Source organism: Patella vulgata, chromosome 8 (assembly GCF_932274485.2).
Source record: "Patella vulgata chromosome 8, xgPatVulg1.2, whole genome shotgun sequence".
Classification (NCBI taxonomy): domain Eukaryota; kingdom Metazoa; phylum Mollusca; class Gastropoda; family Patellidae; genus Patella; species Patella vulgata.
Window position 1 is genome coordinate 16456427 of NC_065886.2, and position 27359 is coordinate 16483785.

General features: G+C 34.2%; 1 protein-coding gene across 3 annotated transcripts in view; it reads right to left on the minus strand.

Moving 5' to 3' along the window:
• The window catches only part of LOC126829708 (E3 ubiquitin-protein ligase CBL-B), a 39500-nt gene that overhangs the window by 1705 nt on the left and 10436 nt on the right, over nucleotides 1-27359 (minus strand). The window contains exons 2-11 of one of the 3 annotated variants that reach the window (XM_050559796.2): nucleotides 23853-23999; nucleotides 22486-22617; nucleotides 14458-14595; nucleotides 14067-14286; nucleotides 12935-13060; nucleotides 12509-12559; nucleotides 11712-11833; nucleotides 10438-10544; nucleotides 7157-7330; nucleotides 302-401 (exon numbers count right to left, since the gene is read on the minus strand). In XM_050559796.2, coding sequence (XP_050415753.1) covers nucleotides 302-401; nucleotides 7157-7330; nucleotides 10438-10544; nucleotides 11712-11833; nucleotides 12509-12559; nucleotides 12935-13060; nucleotides 14067-14286; nucleotides 14458-14595; nucleotides 22486-22617; nucleotides 23853-23999 — 1317 coding nt within the window. Of the gene's footprint in view, nucleotides 1-301; nucleotides 423-7156; nucleotides 7331-10208; nucleotides 10545-11711; nucleotides 11834-12508; nucleotides 12560-12934; nucleotides 13061-14066; nucleotides 14287-14457; nucleotides 14596-22485; nucleotides 22618-23852; nucleotides 24000-27359 lie in introns of those variants that run through there. The other 2 variants (XM_050559795.2, XM_056102740.1) reach the window with 2 other exon arrangements.

A 27359-nucleotide genomic window follows, 5' to 3' on the forward strand; every position in this document is an offset into this window, starting at 1 on the left:
TACGTTATTATTAAAATAGCTATAGTAGACATTGGCTCAGGTAGCTGTGACAATAGTGAACAGTAGCGAAAGAGTTAAATCAATATCAACAAATTCTTCTAAGTATGTTTAAAAAAAATCTGACTACGGTAACTTCCATTATGAATTGAATTCTACCTGTATTATTGTTCACAAACTTTAAAAGAGTCAATACTTAATAATGGAAATAACTCGAGAGTTTATGAAAAGAACGATGTGGATTTGAAATTGCGGGATATGTGTACCAATGCAGAATAAAATAAAAATTTAAATAATATCTTACACTTTTGTTTCATCTTCTGCAGGAATTTCTTCATTTCTATTAAAACGTTGTGGTACAGCATACTCACTTGGGATTCGGAACATTGGTGGTTTTTCGTTTCCTGTTACGGAGAAAATAGTTCCTGTAAGTAAAGTGTTGGTGCTACGAGTAAGCGACAGACAGAAAGCGTGAAGTACATGCTAACAACTGATAATAAACAAACAAATAAACAAACAAACAAATTAACCTAGAGGAATAACTGTATAACATTCATATCCTTCTTCAAGGCATGTCAATTCTATGTTACTTCCCGGTCCAAGCTATACAAAAAAAATATTCTAGTTCTCAAGACAATCCTTATAAAAAATCTGAGGTTATAGGAGTATTTTTTTTTGTTGTTAAAGTATCATTACTGGGCTAAAAGACTTCTCACAAACATCACTTTTCAAGGCATTAAATTTAACTTATCATGTTGTTTATAAGAATGTATGACTATCCAGTATCATGTGATTGTCAATAACATTTAGAAGGGTTGTGTACTTGATAAATGAGCCACATTTTTTGATTCATTTAAAAAAAATAATCTTATACAGCTATGAAACATTTTTGTGCGGTAATTAATTAATTAATGAGATTGTTTTTATTTTTATGAAATAAAAAACGGATCACGCGTCTCTTTTTCAGTGATGAAGGATTATCTGTGAATCAGAATATTTTTTTCAGTCGGCCTAACTCTGTAAATGTAAAATAGCTGTCTTGCTCATTTATTCATATTTCTTCCATAACAGTCACAAAATTATACAACAAATAACCCTATTTATATCAGTTGAGTGATCGTCCATTTCCATGCAGTCACAATGGTCAAGTCGGAGAATATTTGTCACAGAAATATTAAAGATTCGTCTTAACTACGCTTTTATTATCAGAATTATGTTAAATATTACACATTTGTCTCAACCACGCTTTATTCTCAGTACTGGTACTTTCAGTATTATGTCTTTTGTATAGAAGTTGCCAATGATCTTTGACAAAGCCAAATAAAACTTGAACTGGCGGCAAACATGCAGCACATGCTAGTTGAATCGATCAAATAGTTAAATCCCTATAAACACGAAGTCAAAATTGTAAAAAGTTTCAACTGAGTGACAGATTAGGGACATGGCATATTGGCAACACACACTAATAATAACATTATTTAACATATATGTTGAGTGATTTAGTATAACCACTAATTTGATACAGACGTTATGACGTAATGTTGAAAGAGACTATAGTGAGTCTGCACGTGTGGTGGTCAGTTAGGGACAGTAGAGTTCTGGGTCTCATGAGAGTAGGTCGTCTGTCATTATGCTACGTTGATATGCTTACCTAGTTTTGTATATTTAGTTATTTCCTATAATACAAGTAGTATTATCCTGATCCTGACTTTATTATATTATATTGGGTCTATAATTATGAAGTATGAAATGGGGCCAGTCTGTCATGCCAAGCAACCAGCAGCACGCATTATATATGAATGCAACATGGTGTCAGAAGTAAACAGGTTTACCTTAAAGTTATGTTAGGACATTAAATTTGTTCATCAACTGAGAAGAGGATCGTAGCACAGTTGTGTTGGGACATCAACTATGTTCATAAAGCTGACAAAATACAATGGCGAAATTGAGACAACCAGAAAAGTTCCAGTTTGACAAGCCCAATGAATGGCCAGTTTGGAAGCAGTCATTTTGTCGTTATCGCAAAGGATGCAAATTACACGAAGAAGACGGAGATATTCAGGTCAGTGCTCTTATCTTCTGTATGGGTGAAACTGCTGAGAAAATTTTTAATATGTTCACATTCGACGAGGATGAAGACAAGGAAAATTATGATAAAGTTTTAAAGAAATTTGACAATTATTTTGTGCCGAAGAGAAACGTCATATTTGACAGAAGTGTTTTTAATACAATGACCCAAGAAGACGATGAAAGTGTAGAATTATTTATCAGGAGATTATATGAAGCCAGTGAACATTGTGATTTTGATGACGTTGACAGGAGAATTTTGGATAGACTTGTCGTTGGATTAAAGGATAAATCAGTGTCATTAAAACTACAAATTGAATCAAATACTTTAACTTTGGATAGAGCTATAGAAATCGCGCGAAATACAGAACTGGTGAAAACGCAAAATAAATTTGAAACGGAAGATTCTAGACTAGACATTAATTCGATGAGTAGACAAGGTCACAGAAATCGAGACAGTTTCAAACGCTATAGCCCTCAGAACGCGTCGTCACCATGGGTACCGCGTAAATACTTGTCTCCGCAAAAGACATCAAATCCACAACATCTCTTTAATAAAGGATACAATAATAAACAATGTTTATATAAATTTAACAGTAATCGTGTACAATATGAACATCAAAGGAATCGGTATAGACATAACAACTGTTCATCGTGTAATCGACGTCATAGTTATAATAATTGCCCAGCTTCACGTGAACATTGTAGAAAGTGTGGAAACTTAGGACATTTTGCTGTCAGATGTCATTCAAAAAGAATAAGTGAAGTTAATAGTTCTCATAATAAGCGGTATTATAATCAAGATAGAGAATTCGGACAAATGTGTCAAGAATTTGAAAATGCCTCAATTCAGAATGTATCTTTAGAACAGAAAGTAGTGCCTTCGAATAATTTGTGTCAAAATTCGTCCTCATTTCTTGGAAGTGTTTATAGTGACGTAAACAAATGTAATGATAAATCAGAACCACCGTGGCATGTGAGTTTGCCAATTTTTGGAAAGCTTATTGACTTTAAAATTGATTCAGGTGCGGATACCACAGTATTTTGTGAAGAAACATATAGTCAATTAAATCCGAAACCGAAATTAAAACCGTGTGAAATTGTTTTAAGTAGTCCAGGAGGAAAATTAATGTGTTTAGGATGCTTTAGCGTAAAAACTTTGTATAAAAATCAGTGGTATAGTTTTGATGTTTACGTAATTTATTAGGTCGTGCAACTGCTGTTAAAATGGGATTAATAAAACGAATCGAAACGGTGAATGATGAAGTTTTTGGACCAGTAGGATTATTAAATTGTCAACCCGTTCATATTACGTTAAAGGACGATGCTGTTCCTTATGCTGTTTACACGGCAAGACGAGTCGCGATACCGTTACAAGAGAAACCAAAGGACGAAATCAAGAGATTAGTTGAGAATGACATTATCGAATCTGTAACAGAACCATCAGATTGGTGTGCGCCCATAACACCTATTTTGAAACCTTCGGGTCAAGTGCGACTGTGCGTCGATTTAAGACAGTTAAATAAAGCTGTTAAACGTGAAAGATACGTCTTACCAACGTTTGAAGACATTTTACATAAGTTAGCAAATGCGCGTTACATAAGTCGGTTAGACGCTTCAGGTGGATTTAACCAGGTACCTCTTGACGAGGAGAGTCGGAAATTGACAACGTTTATAACATCATCGGGACGATATAGGTTTAAGAGACTACCGTTTGGTATTTCAAGCGCTCCCGAAATTTTTATGCGTATAATGCATCAGATTTCAGTGAATTTACAAGGAACCGCCACTTACATGGATGATATTTATATTTTTGGATCAAACCTCGAGGAACATGATAGAAATCTTCAAGCTGTGTTAATAAGGTTAAACGAAAGTGGTTTAAAACTCAATAGAGAAAAGTGTATATTTCGGAAAACGGACATTGATTTTCTGGGACATAAAATTACGCCGAATGGGGTAATTCCCCATCCTAATAAAGTATCTGCTATCAATAACATTGAAGTGCCGAAAAACGTTCCAGAATTGCGCCGTATTATCGGTATGATCAACTATTTAGGATGTTATATACCAAACCTTTCGAGTGTTATGCAACCGTTAAACGAGTTATTACACAAAGATGTTGCTTGGAGATGGGATAAAGCCCAAGACTTAGCTTTCAATAAAATTAAGGATATTTTAACTTCGAAACCTGTGCTAGCTGTATTTGACATTCATAAACCAACAATGGTTAGTGGGGACGCAAGTTCCTATGGATTAGGAGGCTGTATCATGCAAGAGCATGATGGTATTTGGAAACCCGTAGCATTTTGCTCACGAACTTTGACTGACGCAGAAAAACGTTACGCCCAAATCGAAAAGGAGTGCTTATCGCTAGTGTGGGCATGTGAAAAATTTGACAAATACCTTTGGGGATTAAATTCTTATCGACTAGTTACGGATCATAAACCTTTAATTCCTCTAATAAATAGGAAAGATATTGACCAAATTCCTATTCGCTGTCAAAGAATGATAATGCGCCTTATGCGTTACAATCCAATCGCCGATTAATCACCGGGAAAAACAATGCTTATCAGCGATACATTGTCAAGAAGTCCACAACGGGAAAATTTCATAAATGAACTTGAAAGTGACGTAAATATGTATATGAGCCCAATTGTGAGTTCATGGCCAGCTTCTGATAAACAGTTAAATAATTTTCGTCTAGCTACTTTAAAGGATGAAACGTCACAAGATGTTTTACGTTTTGTACGCGATGGTTGGCCACAATATAAACGCGATGTTAATCCGAGATTATATGATTATTATTCTGTTCGCGAGAGACTTACAGAAGTTAACGGATTATTAGTATACTGTAGTAGAATTGTCATTCCTGTGTCTATGCGTGAAGAGATGATAGAGCGAATTCATGCAGGACATCTAGGCATCAACAAGTGTCGAGAACGATTAAATATGAGCATTTGGTGGCCTAGAATTGTTAAAGATATTGATCATCGTGTTCAATCGTGTGAATTTTGTCAAAGTCAAAGACCGAATCAATATAAAGAACCTTTATTACCAACACCACTACCAGATCGTCCTTGGAAACATTTAGGCGCAGATTTATTGACTTTCAAGGGCAAGGAATATATGGTAATTGTGGATTATTTTTCGCGATACATTGAAATTGTTTATTTAAGTACTACCACAAGCCGAAATGTTATTTATAAATTTAAAGATAGTTTCGCGAGATTCGGAATACCAGAGTTACTAACTACTGACAACGGACCTCAGTTTGCGTCTAGGGAATTTTCTAATTTTTGTTGTGACTTTGGAATTAATCATGTCACAACAAGCCCTTACTTTGCGTCCGCGAATGGTGAAGCAGAGAGAGCTGTACAAACCGCGAAAAAGATATTAAATCAACCTGATCCAACATTAGCTTTAATGGTCTACAGATCAACCCCGTTACAAGTTACAGGTGTGAGTCCTACTCAATTACTGATGGGACGACAAATTCGTACAACTCTACCAACTTTACCAAGTACTTTAAAACCGAAATGGCCTAATTTTAAAAATGTGAGGAGAAGAGATGACAATAGAAAGTTTCAAACGCGTAGAAATTTTAATAGACATCACAACACACGCGAATTAGAAGAACTGAAACCGGGTGATAAAGTTATTTCCAAACTCGATGGAGAAAAGTTGGGTACACCCAGTGTTGTTATTAAGAAATGTATTCAACCTAGATCATACATAATTGAAAATAAGTTTGGTTTATATAGACGTAATCGTCGCCACTTACACATTGCTAACAAAGTACGATTTTCTGCTAATGCTTTTGATAAGCCTAATGATGTTGAAATTGATTTCAATTTGCCAAATGAAAACGATGATTATCGTCAGAATGTGAATCCACCGGATCCGCCTGATATTCAGGTCGTAATATTGTACCACCTGCACGATTCAAAGACTTTGTAAGATATTAAAAATTTAGATTAGTAAAGCAGTAAATTGGAATTTGAACAAAGTTTATTAGGTTATTAAGTAAATAGCATTAATATTTAGTTCATTATTATAATAGTAGGCCTACATCTATATTGTATTCAAACATGTCAAATTAGTGTCTTACAGTTTTAAGAAATTCAATTTTGAATGTTAATTATATAAAAGGGGGAGATGTTGAGTGATTTAGTATAACCACTAATTTGATACAGACGTTATGACGTAATGTTGAAAGAGACTATAGTGAGTCTGCACGTGTGGTGGTCAATTAGGGACAGTAGAGTTCTGGGTCTCATGAGAGTAGGTCGTCTGTCATTATGCTACGTTGATATGCTTACCTAGTTTTGTATATTTAGTTATTTCCTATAATACAAGTAGTATTATCCTGATCCTGACTTTGTTATATATATATTGGGTCTATAATTATGAAGTATGAAATGGGGCCAGTCTGTCATGCCAAGCAACCAGCAGCACGCATTATATATGAATGCAACAATATAGCACAACAGTTAGAAGCTTACAATTGTGTGCAATTTGCAGATCAGTCAAAATAAAGCCACTGATTGATTATCGAAGCTCAGACAAGCACTATTTACATGAAAAAAAAACCATGAAACTACACAAATTAAAATGAAAGCTGCAACAAAGTGTCATTCTAAAAGATGTAAGATACCGTAAGCCATGCATTAATATCACACAGTTACAACAAGACAAGCTGACAGAGTTATTCTAACCAATGAAGAAATTACAAAATATACATTGATATGTTTTAAATTATTATGCTTTACAAGCTGGGATTAAAACCACACCACTTGACTCAATGACAGATCTTATAATCTAAAGTGTACACTTTAGATCACTTGAACATCACAACCTTCCATGTGATTTAGAGAATAAAACAAAATAATTTTAATCTCTAATGATGCGAGGTGGGAGCTAATTTTCTCAAGTTTTCATTGCCAAACTCTTGTGTTATGCATTTCTAGATGTTGAAGTTACTATTAATAGTAGCCAATCAACAACTTAGTAACATCTTTTTTACTTTCACTTTTTGTACAAATGTTTGATGTGAGCCAATAAAATGCCATATAGACATCATGTGACTAACCTCCTTCTGTTCTTTGACTGGTGTTGATAACTGGATGAATGCCTGGTGTTGGTTTGTCGTAAATAAAATCATTACCGCCCACGCCACTACTACTGGTACTGGTGGAGGTGTTGGTGTTATTAGTCTTTGGCTGTTGTGTTGTAGAGTCGTATCGTAACTCGGCATATGAAACACCTATCATATATGTCAGTAAAACAAGGCTAGTATATATCACTCGAATTAATATTACAGAAACATTTCGATTCGTTTTATTCTTTGGTTGTTTGCAATGGAAATATCAGCCCAGAAATGATTTAATTCCTTTCAGTATTTACAATATGATGAATAGAAATTCTATCAATCGACGATGCTTCCTATCTACATGTAACTAAGACAACCGTAATCTTTATGTTTCACTTATGATCATGTAAAAACTTATTTAAGCTATAAAATGATTGAAAACTTTTAAGTCCAATATTAGTAGGCTACCAAATAAACATTTTTTTATTATTAATTATTGTTAAAGATTTGTAAATAGTGCTAATTCCACAAAGAGTGCTGAAAGGCGCTTTACAATAAATAAGCCAAGCAGTTGCTATGTAAGGCTACACAAAATAAATGTCTTGTTTCTCGGGCAACTGACAGCTGAAACTGTAGGGGGGGAGGGCGGTTTATTTTTTTTTTTATCTCATTTCTGGCTAGAGGATGGTGCAAAATAAAATTTACCTATTGTTGAAAATTGTTGGGGCGGGAGGGCGGCCTTGTATTTTTTTTTTTTTTTTAATAAGAATTACTTGTCTACGGTTTTGCTTTCAGTTATATATTATACATACTTAGAACATAAACCCAAAAATCAAGTCTACTCAAACACTGAACACTGACTGAAAGGAAAATAATTTTCCATATTTAATTCACGTAAATGTAGCTTACTAATGGTAATAGTGACAACCATAATTGAAATTGGTTTAAAATAAAATTCCGTACGACTATTAATAGCCGTCCATAATAACGACAATATTTTAAAGAGTAAGCCTCTGTCAGCATGTGTATCATCATCATCACGGTAAACGACACTTCGATCTAAATCTAGTATTGCTGGTTTATAATGATTGACCTAATTCCAACCAATGTCACGTGTCATCGGGATATGACTGTTTCTCAGGTTATTCGATGTGTTTCTCAGGATATTCGGTGTTCTATCTGGGGTTTATATCGAATGACTATTTAAATTTAACTAACAACTCGTCAGTAAAACCATCAAATGTGTAATCCAATTGTTATTTTCCGGATTATCAAAACTACCGTTAAATGTGCTAATGACCCAGATTCTGACTAAGGTATGGTGACTATCATCGTATCGTATTCGTAGCCACAAGTTATAATAATTAACCTGTTCTACGATTCATTGTTTTATAAGTAGGATTTTTTTAAACATGGACCGACTGAAGCCGGCAATAATGAGCCGATTAAGATCGAATGATTGAAATACATTGCGTTGTTGTCAATGACTTTCGGTGTTTAACACGATTCAAATTCCAGTTCACAAGGGGAGGTAATTATAATCACGTGATACAAAAATGGAGGTTCTTTCGATATCAATAAAAAAGACCCGTAAATGAGCGTTTACATCTGAATCAGTTTAATACATTTGAATGGATATTCACGTATGGGGCATGTAGATACATGCGGCATATTTTTTTTATGACTTGCTTATCGATGTTCGGGCGGGCGTTACATATTTTTTTTTTTTCATCAAGACTAATAAATAGGTCGCACGCGCAACCAATTTTGCGTGCGGGCGGTGCCCGAGAAACAACTTATTTTATTTGTGTTGCCTAAGATACACAACCATGACCTCTTTTAATATATATTTTTATAGCAGGGGTATTCCCTTGCGAATACAATGTTTTGAGAAGGATTTGAAGCAAAATTGGTTTGAATGTTTTTTGTCCAAATATAACATCAAATCACCCAGTTTTGTACGTGGGAATGTATCTTTAAGGGTTTTGCATTCTGGTAATGTATACACTCAGTGGAAGAGTTTTGTATTCTGGTAATTTGCACACTCAGTGGAGCTGTTTTGTATTCTGGCAATATATACCCTAAGTGAAGGGTTTTTGTACAGTTAATGTATACCTAGTGGATGGGTTTTGTATTCTGGTAAAGTGTACTCTTGTGGAACTGTTTTGTATTCTGTTAATGTATACCCTAGTGGAAGGGTTTTATATTCTGGTAATATATATACCATTCTGAAAGTGTTTTGTAATCTAGATATCAACACATAATAAGAGATCAAATATCAAACAATGTTTAATTATGATACAGTATACTGAATATGAGATGTAGGTATGGTATATCAACTGTGATATACGTCAGCTCAAAGGGATATAAATCTTTGACCTTTAGGTTTATTTTGGTTACATGAAGAAAATGTGGAAACAACCCTGTAGAGGCCCACATGTTAGTCTGAAAGATGACATTAAACTCCACTCCATTCTTTAGTATAAAAATATCATTTTCTCAATGTAACTAAAATACCATGCAATGTGCTGTGTAGAAATTTTGCTCATATGCTGTGCCACGGCTTACTCATCAACAGGCTCTCTGTTCTCCACCACTGACAAGGGGGAAACCCAGCTACGAGAAAGTAGCTTAAAACGTTGAGATATACTGATGGGTTTGTTTTAAGCTACGATTGGATGCCTTTAGTTTCACCCGGAAAACTTAATTTCTTTATTAATGCATGTCATATCTTAAACATAGGTTTATTTGATACTATTAGGACTAATTAAATACACCCTGCCCAATGTAGTGACATACTTTCGTTTATCTGCAAATATTGTCCGTCAAGTTAACCAAGTGGTGTTTTTAACAGAATTGGAACTACCACGCATAATTACCGTGCATTAGACATGTATGATCCATAAAGGTTTTCTACTTACGACTTTAAATTACCAAAGTAGCGTATTTTGATTGGCTGTTGTACAAAACATATATTAAGCCCCGCCATCATGACATTAAGTTGTAAAATCTACTTTAAAATGCCAGGCAAAGCCAGTTTTTAACCGATATAAAAGAGATGATTTTTGTCTGTGTCAGGTAGGATTATATGCTTAAATGTGTTAAATAACAATAATCAATGGTTGTTTTGAAGAAAAAAACTGACAGTTTTACATATTGAATTATGATGTGATTTGCAGGGGAGAGAGAGAGAGAGAGAGAGAGAGAGATGAGGTATCTTATCTTGGGAAAACCATGCTATAGAAAGCAAGTGTAACACTTTTATTCAAAATAAAACAAACCCTGATCTTTTTCAACTGGTGTATGCTGACTTCTAACTGGTGGTGTCGGTTTGTTAGAGTTATGGGCCCTGTCTTCAATAGGGGGTGTTGGCGGAAGCTGACGACGTCTGTAAAAATCAAAGCAAGAATAAAATTAAGGTAATGAGCAAGTTCAGCCCTAATAGAATTACAAGAAAAAATGGAATTTAAAGAAATACACCATTAAAGAGAGCAGTTCCATATTTTACAAGATATTTGCTGATTCCAATATGCAAATCAAAATGCCAAAATAAATAACTTAATTACTTAGTGGGAAAATTTCAGCTCAAAATATTGAGTCGTTTTTTTTTTTTTATCAGATCTAGAGTTACGTAATTCGAGTGACAAACTTATATACATTAGTATCCAGATAATACTGTAGCTATCAGTTTGAAAACTTAATAATATAATAAGATGTTATCCATATTTTTTCTGTTAAATTATCACAGATCCTCAGAGAGTTGAAGGGGATTACATTTATTGATCGAGGTGGGCCAGATCCTTTGATGAATCAATAGGAGAACAGACAGCTATGGTAGCTGATAGTGGCCATTTAAAATCTCACCCATTTCATCACGTGACAACACAACAAAGTAAACTTATACTATTGAGAGATTATTCTTGTAACATTGTGTTACTGCATTAGTCTCTTTCTACCAGACACAAAAATAAATAATGTCGCCAGCCAGCAGTACTGTATGTTTTCTTTATCATGTTTTTGTTCTAATATGGTCGAGATGTCAGGTTATCAAGAGACAAGATTTTATTTGACTTCTATCGGCCATCATAGAAAACACAACAGAAAAAAACCCCCAGATTACTGAAAATAGCAGACAATTTTATTTGACTTCTATCGGCCATCATAGAAAACACAACAGAAAAACCCCCAGATTACTGAAAATAGCAGACGATTCGTAGATTTTACATAATATGATAGAAAAGTTTAAATAGATCCCAAATAAGATAGTCAGCTTCACAGTCTCAAATAACATTCTTCGTCTTTAGCAAAACTGTTAGTAAGCAGAAGATTATATGTGTAGCTGTTAACTGATTTTCTTTCTTTTTCTTGTGTAACATCCAGAATCTTCAAACCACTGTTATGGATCAACCATAGTAGTGATCTCTATACTAAAGTTATAATTGGAATCTGTTTAATCATTTCAATCTATGTGTAAAATCTGTGGAAATTGACATTGTCCTTTAACTTCTACGAAAATGAATTCAGCTATACATATTTTCTGTATGTGAAAACTTACCCGACTGGTTTAGGGGATGATGCAGGCGAGGGGACAGGGGAGGAGGTACGTGGGGGGACAGGTGGCGGCAAGTCTCTTTTATTTGTATGTGGTGATTCAAATGGTGAACTTCTATCTCGAGACTGAAAAAAATTTTTTGGGATCGTCTTTAATTGTAATAAGGATGCCAAACAATTTACAATAAAAATCTTTGATCATCATCTGATGGGTTGTTGAACCCTTCAAAATTACAATATTACAACAATCCAAGCTAAACTTAACAAAAGCAAAAACGTTCTAAGACAGATTGCCATGATTGAACTCAGAGAAAATAGGTCTTATAATTTACAGCGGACATTCTACATTTTTTTGGATCGTCTTTAATTGTAATAAGGATGCCAAACAATTTACAATAAAAATCTTTGATCATCATCTGATGGGTTGTTGAACCCTTCAAAATTACAATATTACAACAATCCAAGCTAAACTTAACAAAAGCAAAAACGTTCTAAGACAGATTGCCATGATTGAACTCAGAGAAAATAGGTCTTGTAATTTACAGCGGACATTCTACATGTACCACTTGACCCTCCTAATCCCCTGAATTCACACATCGATCCACATATACAGAAATTGTAGTTTCTCCTAAATTGAGGAATGATTTATCCCTGACTACTTTCAAATCACAGCTCAAGATTCGCTTATTTTGTAAATACTACAAACTGTGTATATAATTATTTTTGAGCATGCTTTTTGTACATTTGGCTTTTTGCAATTGTACATTAATATGTGGGCTAGAAAAAAAAGTTAAATTTTACCCTATCTCTGGGACTAACAGCTAAAGCATGTAGATTGTTTGTATAGCCATCCTAGAATACAGAACAAACAAATTACTATAATACTACCTGTATTAAGGCAGTTAACATACCTCAGGCCTTAAAGACATACCAGAACCCTCATCCAACATGGGAAAGTCGCCAGCTTCTCTTATCAGTTTGATGCTTTTGGTTGATTTAGACTAGTATTAGTTTTAGCAGGGCCCGTCTTCATTACCCAGTCAGAGCAGAACAGTAGGATGTTTAACATCGTTTCATTTCAGCTCTAGTAGGGATGGACAACCCATGGCACACTAATGACTCCAGACTCGTTTTAAAAAAAGATTTGGGCGATTTTGGCAAGCCCTCTAAGAGCTTGCCTACCGCTACTCTAAATGATTGGTTAAAATTAAGTAGACCTACATGTACCTCTTCATCGTCATCATGAGCATGTCTGGATGATTTTGGGTGTGTCTGATCAAATGGATCCACGACAACCTGTTCTGTTCCTTTAATCTCACATCTACAAAATGGACACCCTTGTCCATCAGAATCCTACAAATAATAAAAAAAAAATTTACAAAGTGGACAAGGTATATTACCGTTAAAACCTTCACATTCGAAAATCTCCTCTATACCTTTTCTCCATTTACAATCAAATTATGATTACACGTAGCCTACATGTATATCTCCATATCATTATTTTTATGGTTATGATTTCTATACTTTGTAAGATGTAACATATGTTCAGAACAGATCCCATGATATTAATATCACCCTGGATACTGACCAGGAGAAACCAGACATTTTTTCTTTCCAGGTACTCCATCATAAAAAAAAGCATTGACAAGCAGAAACCAGACTGGAACTAGTTAGTGAGTCGGTGCCATATACTCACCGAGGAACTAGTTAGTGAACCAGCACCATATACTCACCGAGGACCTAGGTAGTGAGTTAATGCCATATACTCACTTAGGAACGAGTTAGTGAGTCAGTGTCATATACTCACTGAGAAACTTGTTAGTGAGTCAGTGCCATATACTCACTGAGAAACTGGTTAGTGAGTCAGTGCCATATACTCACCGAGGAACTAGTTAGTCAGTGACATATACTCATTGAGAAACTGGTTAGTGAGTCAGTGCCATATACTTACTGAGTAACTAGTTAGTGAGTCGGTGCCATATACTCACCGGGGAACTAGTTAGTGGGTCAGTGCCATATACTCACCGAGGAACTAGTTAGGCAGTGACATATACTCACTGAGAAACTGGTTAGTGAGTCAGCACCATATACTTACTGAGTAACTAGTTAGTGAGTCAGAGCCATATACTTACTAAGAAACTAGTTAGTGAGTCAGTGCCATATACTCACTAAGGAACTGGTTAGTGAGTCAGTGACATATACTCACTGGGGAACTAGTTAGTGTGTCATATCAGTGCCATATACCCACCGGGGAACTTGTTATTGAGTCAGTGCCATATACTCACAGAGGAACTAGTTAGTGAGTCTGTGCCATATACTCACAGAGGCTCCCTAATGTTTTCTAAATTAAAAAACTTACCTGCCACTGTGAAAGACAAGGTGTACACAGTAGATGACCACAGGGTTCAATACGAATATCTTTATCATTCTCTGCACAGATCTTACACAGTTGAAAGGTTGAGCCCATCTCACAATATAACTCATACTGTTCTTGTGTAACACGTATATGATCTTCTAAACTATCCTGTACTAAATAACTTAAATCAGGATTGGCACTTCGACCATCTGGATACAGAAAACTAGAATATAAGAAGAAGACTCGATCTTCAACATAACACGCCCATATACTAAAAAAAACCCTTATGTTAATTTTTTTAATTAGCAAGACATAACTACTATAACTATATAGTATGATAAATAAATCTACCTTCAGTTCAATTACAAAGTGTTCATTATTAATTGTTACTTACAATCCTTCTCTTTGTCCATCCAGTAAAGCTTGACACAGCGATTTATTCTGTGGTATTGTCTGTAATATTTGAGCATCTGATGTAACATAACCAATCGCCCACTGACCTAATCTTGTACAACTTAATCTGAACACATAACTGAAAAAAACAATGTCCGAGATAAGCTTTCAGAATTTTATTAAAGTCACTTGAGGGTTTTTGAATCCCTTGCAAAATAACAATACTGTGGAAGTTGAATTTCTAGATTAGAAGTCAGGCACACGTTTGTTTTTTTATATCTAAATTATAAATTATTATTTTTTGATCTGTTTTATATCTTTTTAATATTAGTTGATAAATATCAACATAAGTAAATATTTTATACAGGACTAAAATAAACAAGTGGTTGCCATGCAACATACGCATACATTTTGCAAGAGATGGCCAGAGTACAAGATAACCATGGATAGAGAACCAGCTAAAAAGAAAGTGATTTTTCCTACAATCAGGGGCCATAATTCAGGAAGTTACGGTCCGATATGCGCGAATATCGAAAGGAACCAAGATCTTTGGGTTATAAACTTACATTTCAAGTTTCAACAACATCAGATAAAAATTGTGACCTCTATAGGGTCCACAACCTTGATATATCATATTTTTACGCTATTTGAGAACGAACAGCGGCCATTTTGTCTGTCAGTTTTGGGCCGATTTTCACGAAATTCGAACTCAACCGTCCTTAGTGTGTAACGGTGATATAATAATATAGGGTCCACAAGCTAAAAACACGATTTTTCGTACAATCAGGGGTCATAATCAGGAAGTTACGTTCCGATATGCGCGAATATCGAAAGGAACCGAGATCTTTGGGTTATAAGCATACATTTCAAGTTTAAACCGAATCGGTTAAAAATTGTGACCTCTACAGTGTTCACAAACTAAAAACGTGATTTTTCGTACAATCAGGGGCCATAATCCATGAAGTTACAGTCAGATACATGCCAATATCGAAAGGAACCGAGATCTTAGGGTGATAAACCTATATTTCAAGTTTCATTGAAGTCGGATAAAAATTGTGACCTGTAGACTGTTCACAAACAATTGTGGACGGACGGACAGGGGCGACGACAATATACGCCCACATGAAAATGTGGGCGTATAAAAAGAAACGAAACATAGATTTGGGTTTTAATTAGATTGATGTAATTACATATTCTATATTAGAAAATATAGAGTACCGGTAACAGATACGCCATGTAATATAATATCTAATAATAATATAAAAATAGGCCATCGAAAGTATTAAAAAATACGAAACAAAACATAGGATTGGGTTTTAATCAGATTGATGTAATTACATATTCTATATTAGAAAATATAGAGTACCGGTACATGTAACAGATACTTCATGTAATTTAATATCTAATAATGATAATATAAAAATAGTTATAATGCACCTTAATCCACATGACTAAGGGATGGGTTCAATCTCATGCCACCCAAACAGATTTTTGTGTAAATACATACACCATCTGCCTGGTTAACATTTGGACAGACTGCGATACAGGGATGAAGTGTTTTAATTTTTTACTTTTCTCCGTTTTCTGCACCAAACCGGCTAATGGATCATACTACTCATATGCAACATTTGGCAAATTACATACAACACAATATATTGGGAAAACTCAAACACAGTCCTTATATTTACCAAAAAGTCACTTGAAACATTTACGTATTTGATATAGCATGTTATTTTCGTTAAATATGTCAATTTATGTCATAAATATTGTTGATCTGGTGGCACGAATCAGTTCACAGTAAACATGGAAATGACATCAAAATGAGTCTGAAGTCACAATTATAACCTCTACCTTCTATGTCTTCAATGTCATTGACTTTACCAGACCAATCTGATTGTAATGTAAATATTTATTATTGTAACCAGGAGTTAGTTTAAACCAGTAAAATGGCATCAGTTATGTCAAGTGTTTAATATAATGATGACATACATACCATCAACAGGAATAAGGATTTCCCTTTTATCGGCTAAAGTAAGTCGTAAGCTGTTAGTGTGTTCAATTTGTGTATCAGAGCTACCATAAGTCCCTGTTCCTGAAGCAATGACTGCGAGCTTTACAACATCTAGCTGTTGCTAGATTAGTCTTAATTTCCCAAACTTTTAGGTACATTATCTCCCTTTACCACAGACACGTGATACAATCACATAAAGGGATAGATGGGTTTACAGCCATTGAAAGCCGAGTTTCATGTGGAACCTTGACATTGAACAAACCTAGAAATTTCAGTTGGATAGTACAAGACTTTTTATTCATTTTTATTTCTATCAAGGAATCTGAGAGGTCACGAAATTAGTGACGAAAAATGCAGGGTAGTACATGAAGGTCTTAAAGCGAGATCAAGCCTTCCATTGAAGATTCCATAAGTTATAACTAATTAGTATCAATAAAATTAGAAATCTTTTTTTCAATATTCTGAATGGGTTAAACAAGCAAAGTTTTAATGTGTTGTTATAAGTTATAAACAAATTAGTTTCAATAAAACTGGAAATTAAAATTTTAATATCAATAATTTTGAGGGGGTTGATCATGAGTAGGCCAGAGCCTTTCATAGGTTGTTGCAAGTATAGTTGACAGTTTACACCAAAATTAAAATTAGCTCAGATATCAATTTTTGAAATAGAAATTTTAACCAGTTTGTCTGATCATTAATCGATATAAGATATAAAATGAACTTAATTTAATACTTCCTGTCGACAGAACTCAAAGCCGTTTAGCTCCTTTACAACATTTTAAAGGCTAAAGTTACTACATATGAGGAAATTTCGAGATACAGGAAATGAGGGTCAGTTTTCCACCCTATTGACAATAAAAAAAATCTAGTTAATTCATCAAGATTAAAAATTGTGAATTTCTTAATATTGGTACCTGTAAATATTAATATTACACAACCAAATAACCTGGCTTTAAGCTATTATGATTTTTGTTATACAGCGATAGGGGTTGACTAATGGAAAAAGCCTAATGTGTATGCTTTAGATTAAAAGGTCTGGCATTGAGTAAAAGTGGTCCCAAAAATAAAAGTCTGAGTACGTATGAAATTTAAGTGCCAAAATATAGAGGAATGGTGTATTTTACCTTGCCTCAAAATTTCAGCTCAAAATATTAAGTCGCTTGGACGTGAACCTCAAGACAGCTTATCTGGACACGTAACCTTTCTAAGATTTCGGGTCAATTTTTTTTATTGGGTAACCTGATAATCGATTCCCGTTCCTTTAGAGGTCTATACAGTGAATGGCCCATGTGCTGTACTTGATAATTAAAGGTAAATTTCACCTACACATTATTTTTATAAAATAAAAGTCTGGTTTTATGCAGACACAGCATAATACACCAGTCTCCATTTCCAGATGAAGACTGACAGGTTTAAGTTGTTTTAAAACGTATCACATATATTGAGTTAGTTGCTCGGCCCTAAGGGAGAAGATTTTAAGGAATTTTAACACAAAATTAAGTAGTTTTATTCTCCAAAATATTATCGGGATTGGCCCGTTAAAAAGATTCATAAAAAGACAGGCAAAATTAACTGAAATTGAAATAACATCCACTGGAAAATGACCAAATTTGAATGAACCATGGGGCAATGTTACTGTGCAAGTGCTGTATACTGTGCATTACTTATAGACAGTTTTCCAGCTACAAGTTGATTGCTAGATCACGAAGCTTGCCGCTAATCCCATCTTGGTATTTCTTTTTAAATGTATTATATCTGCTTGAAGATCAAAAACAAAAGGGTTCTAATAGATGTCTGATTAGTCAGTTTTATTCATGGAAATATATCTCAGATGTCTCTAGTATAAGAGTTTACATGTAGTAATAGTTTACATTTCTACCTAGTGACCTATATAGACTTTATAGTATACCACATCACACCACTACACAATCTAATGACAGGAAACAAATAATTGACATCACATGACCTTTCCCTGTATCACCATTCCCTTCTCACTCAATCATTCCGTTATTATATCCAATTATCCACCACTAGTATTATTATTACTATTATACTTTAAACAGACACTGTTCTGTAACACTTTAAGTGATCAAAGTGTCAACTTAATTAAGTTCATATGCATTGGCCATAATGTATGCCTACATTTATAAAAACAAAGGAACTGTAACCACATTTCAACACTTGTGTCAAATCCAATACCCCCCCCCCCCCCACATGGTGGGCGGGTTGAACATAGAAAATGATAAATTAAACATCTGTTATTTAATGTTGAATCATGAACAGAAATATGTCAACCATTTTCTTACCCCGTTGGAGTGGATGGGTGTCTTTTCGTGGGTTATTTGTTTACAAGCAAGTGTTGAAATTTTGCAGCGATCCATTATAGCTAATATGTAAGATAGGTTGTCAGGCAACGAAACATACGGCCACAGGAGCTAAATTGTCCGGGCAGTCAACAAGAATTGTCGCATATTTTTACTTTTTTTGGTAATGAAACATTTATAATAGACTAAAATCTGATTAAGAGTAACAACTCATTCAGTAATTATCAGAAAATCATTAGAATTTGTTTGGTTTTTATAAAGTTCTGCCCCATGCTAACGTTTAGTATACGAAATATTTAATATCTTGGATTTAGCTGTTCAAGTTATTAAAATTCATTGAAAATCAATATACTTGTTCGTCTCAAGACCTTAAACTCTGTTTATCAATCTGAAGTCAATCAGATGATAACTTTAGCCTCTAGACCATCCACAAGATATTTTGAAGTGATCAAGGGACATAACTCTAGCAGTAATTATGGGAAACTGCTGAAAATCAATAGGCTTCTTCGTCTCATGACCGTAAACACTGTGTATAAATTTAACGTCAATCGGATATTATCTTTGGCCTCTAGAGTGTCCACAATATTTTTTGAAGTGATCAAGGTCCATAACTCTGGCAGTAATTATCAGAAATCATTGAAAATCAATAGGCTTCTTCGTCGCATGACCTTAAACACTGTGTATAAATTTAAAGTTGGCCTCTAAAGCGTCCACAGGAAATTTTGAAGTGATCAAAGGCCATAACTCTGGCAGTAATAATCGGAAATTGCTGAAAATCAATAGGTTTTTTCGTCTCATGACCGTAAACACTGTGTATAAATTTAACGTCAATCGGATATTAACTTTGGCCTCTAGAGAGTGTCCACAATATTTTTTGAAGTGATCAAGGGCCATAACTCTGGCAGTAATTATCAGAAATCATTGAAAATCAATAGAATTCTTCGTCCCATGACCTTAAACTGTGTGTAAATTTAACGTCAATTGGATAATAACTTTGGCCTCTAGAGCGTCCACAATATTTTTTGAAGTGATCAAGGGCCATAACTCTGGCAGTAATTATCAGAAATCCCTGAAAATCAATAGGCTTCTTCGTCTCATGACCTTAAACACTGTGTGTAAATTTACACTCAATCGGATATTAACTTTAGCTTCTAGAATGTCCACTAGATTTTTTAAAGTTATCAAGGGCCATAACTCTGGCAGTAATTATCGGAAATCGCTGAAAATCAATAGGCTTCTTCGTCTTATGACTTTAAACACTGTGTATAAATCTAAAGTCAATCGGATATAAACTTTAGCCTCTAGAGTGTCCACAAGCAATTGTGGACGCCGGACCGACGGACGGGGGCGATGACAATATATGACCACATTTCAATGTGGGCGTATAAAAAATGAGTGTGTTTCAATAACAACAATTCAAGCCAAAGATCAGTTTCTAGGCAACAAAACACAAACCTCCAGCAGCTAATTAAGTTACCATAGTAGTCCACAAAAGTAGTTGCAATATGACAAGATTCTATGACATGATCAAAGGATCAGAAACTGTTGAAATTCAACTCAATTCTTTGTTTCACTAGTCTGGACAATGTTGACGGATCGTTCATACATTTTAAGATTCCACAATATGAGCAAGGGCAATAACTCTATAAGTACGTAATGGAAATGGCAGAAAAAACGACAGGATTTCACGATTCTGAATAGTATATATAATTTAAAGCAGATTGGATGATACATGTAACTTGTCTTGCTAGGTCGTTCACATGTAGTCTATAGAGCGTTCACAAGCAATTATTGATGACAGATTGACAGACAGAGGCGACCACGTGGGCATTTAATCAACGTGAAATTAATATAAGTAAGCAGACTGAATTCCACTTGAATATCTCAAAATGAAAATGTAATGGTCTAGATCTTGTCCCTTTATAACAGGAAATAACACATCACATGAACTGAATTCAACACTTTATTATGTAAATCAAAGAGGTTTAGATCCTTTAATATGATACAATCTCTTTTGGGTCAAAATATAAGTGTTTAAGTTCGAAAGTTGAAATGTAAAGAGGCAATAATAATAATGTAAAGTAAGTGAGAATAATATGTAGTCATCAATCAGCCTTATATCATGCTGATTTTTGAATATGCATTTAAATTTAGAAATTGTAATGGTTTAAGTTCTGGTATTTGTAACATTTTCGAATATTGTCCATTGTTTATCTGTAAATAATCTTACTTTGGGTAGGGGGGTTGGATGGCTGAATGGTTAGCATGTGTGTGCTGTATCATAAGGTCTGTCATTGAGTCAACTGGTGTAGTTTCGATTACCCCGTTGTACGTGACAAGAGTAGGGTCACACCGTCACCTGTCCAACCTTGTGGGTTTTCTCTGGGTCCTTCGGTTTCCTCCCACTGCTAAAAATCCCTACGCGCAAGCAAATTATAGAAATAAAATTGAACCATGTGTTAATCCCGAAATGACCTAGTTTGTGTCAAGTGGAAGTTAAACCCCATTTTTCTCTCTCTCTAGGTAAACAGACATTATTCTGGTAGCCAATGCCAGCCAATTTAAGAACAAGAGTTTTCAAAAGTTCTATTTATTTGGGAAATATGCAGGTTTGTCAAGGTTTATTATGTATGTAGATATTAATACACCATGTTTTAACACCAAGTAAAATTCCTACTGAACAAAAACGTAATCATTATTAACTTAAAAAAAAAAAAAAATCAGATTAAAAACTCATCTAATATTTTATTTTGATCTAAATTAAACCCTGTCGATTTGTTTATTTATCCAATTTATTTATAGTTTTACCCTCACTTACACATAATTATTTTTTGAAGGGTGATTTTTTCATCTTACAGGAGCAATGTACGTCAAGACCTAAACAATTTACCTACATGTATGGATATGTGTCATGTGATTGGTCTTTGATAATTGAGAATTACAGGTTATTTACTGAAGCGACAGGTATGAAGAAAAGCTACCTGTCGCAAGCAACGGGTAGCTTTTTTTTAAACATTTCGAGGCCTGCGTGTGCATGTGTGTGTGTGTGGAACTTTATATGTAAATTTAATATGTATACAAATACAATGTATAATATGACTTAAAGAAATAAAGATGTGAATGTTTAAATTAGAGAAGTTTCAATAGGGTTTGTTGTCAGTTAAAAATTCAAAATTGGAGACTATCAGATTTACATTATATTGCAATAAATGAAAGTTCAAAGGAAAATAGGCTGTTCATGTTACAAACTTTAATAATCGTGATCATTTTCCATGGTAATAATTACACTTTCTGATTTGTATTTTTATGCTTTAAATTTCATTTCAGAACAAAATTCTAACATGGCAAAATTTTACTCTAGAAAAGTTGAATCTGTTTTTGTGCCCATTTGATGGACAACCCCCAGCACTGACCCTCCAGAATGGTGGTATTGTTTTGGACACAAGTTGCTAAAAGACCTGATTTCCTTCCCAACCTGCCCGATCTCCAGCCCAACCAACTGGATCTCCTCCCCAACTGGCCTGACATTCCTACCCAAACGACCCGATCTCCAACCAGACTGTTGTGATAATATATGACACCATTGTATTTTTCTGTCTACATGGTAACTGTCCTGTCCTAATGAGATTTTATCCTGAAACAAATGACTGACAGATACGATCATATTTCATATTAAAAATATCAATATCCATACCTTCCGGGTTTACTTATGTATTTCTGAAGCCTTGCTTTCACTTCATCGTAGGTGAGGAATGCTACATAGCCTGGGTGGGTTACGGCCAAGACATTCCAATTACGGAGCAAGTTGTTCCAGGGTTGAAATAACCTGTAATTATCAAAAAAGATATAAATATGGGGATGCAGAGATGGAGCACCAGTAGTGAGAGGGTTAGTGTCAGCCCTATAATGATTCAGAATAGTATAAATAGAGTCTAATCAGTCTGAAGAATTCAAAACGAACGGAACTAGTTGCTGATAAAAAGGGATAACTGGTCACATAGTCCATTTTATCTCCAACAAGCACTAAATATTAAAGATGCATTACATACTATGTAAGATTTAGATAAACTGCTGGTCGTTCTTGAAAAATAGATAATGAGAAAGGAATATATTGAAAATTTAAGTAAAATTCTTAAAATTCTTCATTCTGAGCAAAATTGTGAATGCTTCATTACTGCCGTCGATAAAATAACAAAGTATCGATTATCTGTTTTTTAATTAAATGGCATTGATGCTTCAATCCGTTCAAAATCACAACCATCCGATATCTAGAGACTCTAATTAATAATAAAATAACATTTGACTCTTTTAGGCCAGAAGAAAGATCTACAATAGGCAGATTTAGCTCTTACACAATGCATCTTTCATATCATAATGATAATCTATTTTTATGTTTTAAACAATGTGTTATTTTTCAGTATTTTCTGACTATATACTGGGATTGTAAAACGTCTGTTCTATCATGATGATGAATGATAACCTCCCGGAAATGAAAAATGAAACTCAACTGGTGACCTATATCTTACAAAGAGATGTGTGGTTTGATTATATTAAAATGCAATGTTCATATCTTGGAGGTGGAGTCCTATCAAAATTAGCTGTCACATTGAATGCTACATGTTAAGTTCACTTTTTGAATATTTAAATGCTATTCAAATACATGTTAAGTCATTAAATCAAATGTTATTTGAATATTTCTTCTTTGATTGGCATTTAGTAATTGAACATATTAACACAAGGTACAATTTTATGGGTACACAATTACTGAGTTTAATATCAAGCAAATACGACAGTATCCTCGTCGAAACGTCGCTTAGTATTAAACTCAGTAATTGTGTATCCATAAAATTGTACCTTGTGTTATTTGAATTTTGTATTCAAATTAAATGATCAATTTATACTAGAATGCTTTTGGTGCATTTCAGATTTCTAGAAAGTTGAATAAACACTGATGTAAACATGTGGGATTAAATACGCAATTGCATAGATGACAGACATATGTAAAGTATGATCAGAAGCTAAGGGAATTTTTTTTCAGTAAATGAAAAGTATACAACGTACCGTGTAAAAACATCAAATTCAAAAACTGAAATATGATCATTACATGTTAAATCTAAGGTCGTTTTTAACGCCATGGCCTCTAAAGGTGAACCAATTGGATGAGATTCATGTAATGTATCACGGAATTCTTTCCATGGAACTGTGATCCTGAAAGTAAAAATATTAATATGCTACACTGTACATGTATATCAGATGGATAAAATGAAAAATGTTCCAAATTCAAACTGGGGCCTATTTCACGAAATTTTAACTAAGATAAAACCAAATTTTAGTAATTTGATTGGATAATATTAGATTGATTTTAGTGCTTAGCCAATCAAAATTAAAGTATCTACTAAAATTTGGATTTTATCTTTAGTTAAGATTTCGAGAAACAGGCCCCAGGTATATAAATGGTGTTTTATGGCATGTCAGCACCACCCTGACTACACGTATACTGCACACAACAAATGGTGATAATACACTTAAAATGTTCATGTTACCAAGCTCTAGTGCAGCAGTAAGGGTATGCTTTAACCCTTAAATTGGTCCCAATATCAAGCCCGTATGGTTGGCAGGTTATAGTAATACTGTTTCCAAAACATTGTATACCACTTCCTAGGATTTAAATTTAAAAATTCCCCTTTTCAAATTTTGAAGTAGTGAATAATTATAGTGTAAAATCATTTATGAAAATGTCTTTTTACTCTTGTTTACATAAATATTATATTACAAATTCATGTAGGCCTACACCAGAAATTAAATTTGTGCAATTAATGATTTATGCAGACATTTATTTTAATGTGACTGATGAAACAGTGTACTAACAATACAATAAAAATAATAATTCTATATGGAAATTTCCTTTATGTCTTGAATTCCAATTAAAGCAGGGCTACACTGCAACATTAATACTACCTGTATTCAAATTAATACATTAAACGATAGGGCAGACAAAATGGTGCATAAACGATTCAAATATCAAACGGAAATATTACTATCTGTACTACACACAGGGACATAAAACTGTTGATATGATGGATCTGTTGGAATAGTTTAGTTGCCGTTAAATTCTAATGAACATTGAATTGATCAGAGTGCAATAAGTTGGGCATTATCAGAAATTGTCTTTTTAAAAAAACATTAGTGCATGATCAGTAGGCAAGAACCTTTCAACTTAAATTGAGTACAGAGAGCCATTGTAGCTTGATGAATATGATGTTGGCTCACCACCCAGGAGGTCCAAGATTCGATCTGGTGTTTGTCAAGAAAGTTCTAGTCTGCAGAATGGATGGCGGACCTGTGTATACATTACATTTACAGTAGCAGTACCTGCACTGACAGGATGTTTTAAAGATCCCCTCACAACAATGTTTTAATTCTCTGTTGTTACATGTACATGTATTTACTTGTCAGACAAATTACTATTTTTTTGTAAAAATAAGGATATCTGGGCTTTATCAATATGCTTTTGTAACATGCCCTGAATTAAGCCACCTGCCACTGCCAATTTGTTCAACACAGATCTGTCATATTGCTTTTAATAATCTATTTAATACATGTACATGTACAGTGTATTGTTGAAAATCAATAGCTTCTAGAGTGCTTTAAAGATTTCAAAACAAAGGGAGGAAAACTCAGGTACAGATGATTGGGTATGGTCTTTGTCTCTATATTCCTGGGATGTGGCATATTCAAACCTATTTGCCGGTTAATAAAAAATAATTTTCAATTTGATTAAAACAAATGTTTTGATTAGATTGTATGACAAATCTTGGATTGATCCAGTGCTGATTGATAAATAAATTTTAATTTATTACGAATATACATTACAGCATATAGATTTTAAGTTCATTACAAATATACCTTACAGCCTATAGTGGTTTTCTAAAGTTAAGTACATTTAGATAGATTTTAAGTTCATTACAAATATACATTACAGCCTATAGTGGTTTTCTAAAGTTAAGTACATGTAGATGCTCAGATAGAATCCCTTAATCTTAGTACCTGTATATGCACATGTAGGTAATGACTAATGGCTTCAGGGCTATACTATATACTGGAAAAGACCGGAAAACACCATGTTAAACTGAATACCGGAAAACACCGGAAAAACACTAAATACCGGAAAACACACTAAATACCGGAAACCACCCTAAATAGGTAACCTGGAGAAGGGCTATACTATAAACCGGAAACTAACTCACGCCAATAGAAAAGACCAAGAGCGACTTTGAAACTACAGAAGAAATTAAAACATTTAGGCTAACAAGAGAAAAGTTCTGGATTGACAAATTGAAAACAACAGCCCCCCTAGGTTTGAATATTCATACGGCTAGCGCAACAGCCCCTTTTGTAGTTCCATTTAGCGCAACAACAGCAAGTGCATCCAAAACCATCAGAAAACACTATACTGATCTCCAAGAAAATCACCCGAAAATATTCACACAGAAACTTATAATTGCATATTCTAAAAATAAAAATCTGAATGACATCCTAGTGCACAGTAAATTAGATTAAATAAGACCAGTCTCCACCCTAACCCAAAACAAACCATATATCAAATCCTATCCCTAACCGTTAGTAAATAAAATCAACTAGATATAAGAATCCCTAGCCTTAACCCGGTGATGTGGAACAAACACGATTTTTTAGAAAATCCAATCCGTAGTAGGAAACACACTAATGTGGCTCTCTCCCGAGAGACTTAACCTCTCCCCCAAATTCTTAAACCTAACCCTAACCCAGGCACACAGAGGACCAGGCTCCCGGTTACCTTTTTAGGGTGCCAGTCTCCGGGTTACCCGGTTGTTTTCCAGTATATAGTATTGCCGATGACTTCACAGTGATTCAAGTAAACAAATAAAATTGTGTAGCTGCTGTTTTTCATATCAATAAACAAATGTTTAGCAAATTAAGATACATGACATGTACTGCAATGGACCATTACAAATCATACTGAAGAGCAACATTCAAACACAGAGATTTTGAACTATTTGAAATCACATAGCGGTGTTTATGTTTTTGTTTTGCAGTATTCGGTCTTTTAGTTTTAGTATATGCTTTTCTTTAAATATGACATTAAACAAAATTACATTTATTTTCTTGTCGAAAGTGATACATGTATGTATACCCCCTTTGAATGAAATCACATGATTTTTTAAAAATTTTAATACTGATTCATGGAAATTATGTTTTGTTTAGCAGTATGCTGTTTTAGTACAAGTTGATGTGTTGTTTTTTTTAAATTTGACAAAATTACATTTATTTTCTTGTATAAAATGATGATACGTCTTTAACCACTTTTGTGGGTTGGGAACTGGGATGATTGAACTTTTTTTAATAAGTCAAAATTCCTTCAGTACAAATACCTCTTTAAACACTTTTGTGGGTTGGGAACCGGAATGATTGAACTTTTTTTAATAAGTCAAAATTCCTTCAGTACAAATGTACATGTGGATGTGTGTGGAGGCTAATACATCACAGTGTTTGAGTGTTTTAACTCCTGTATGATATAATTAAGAAGCC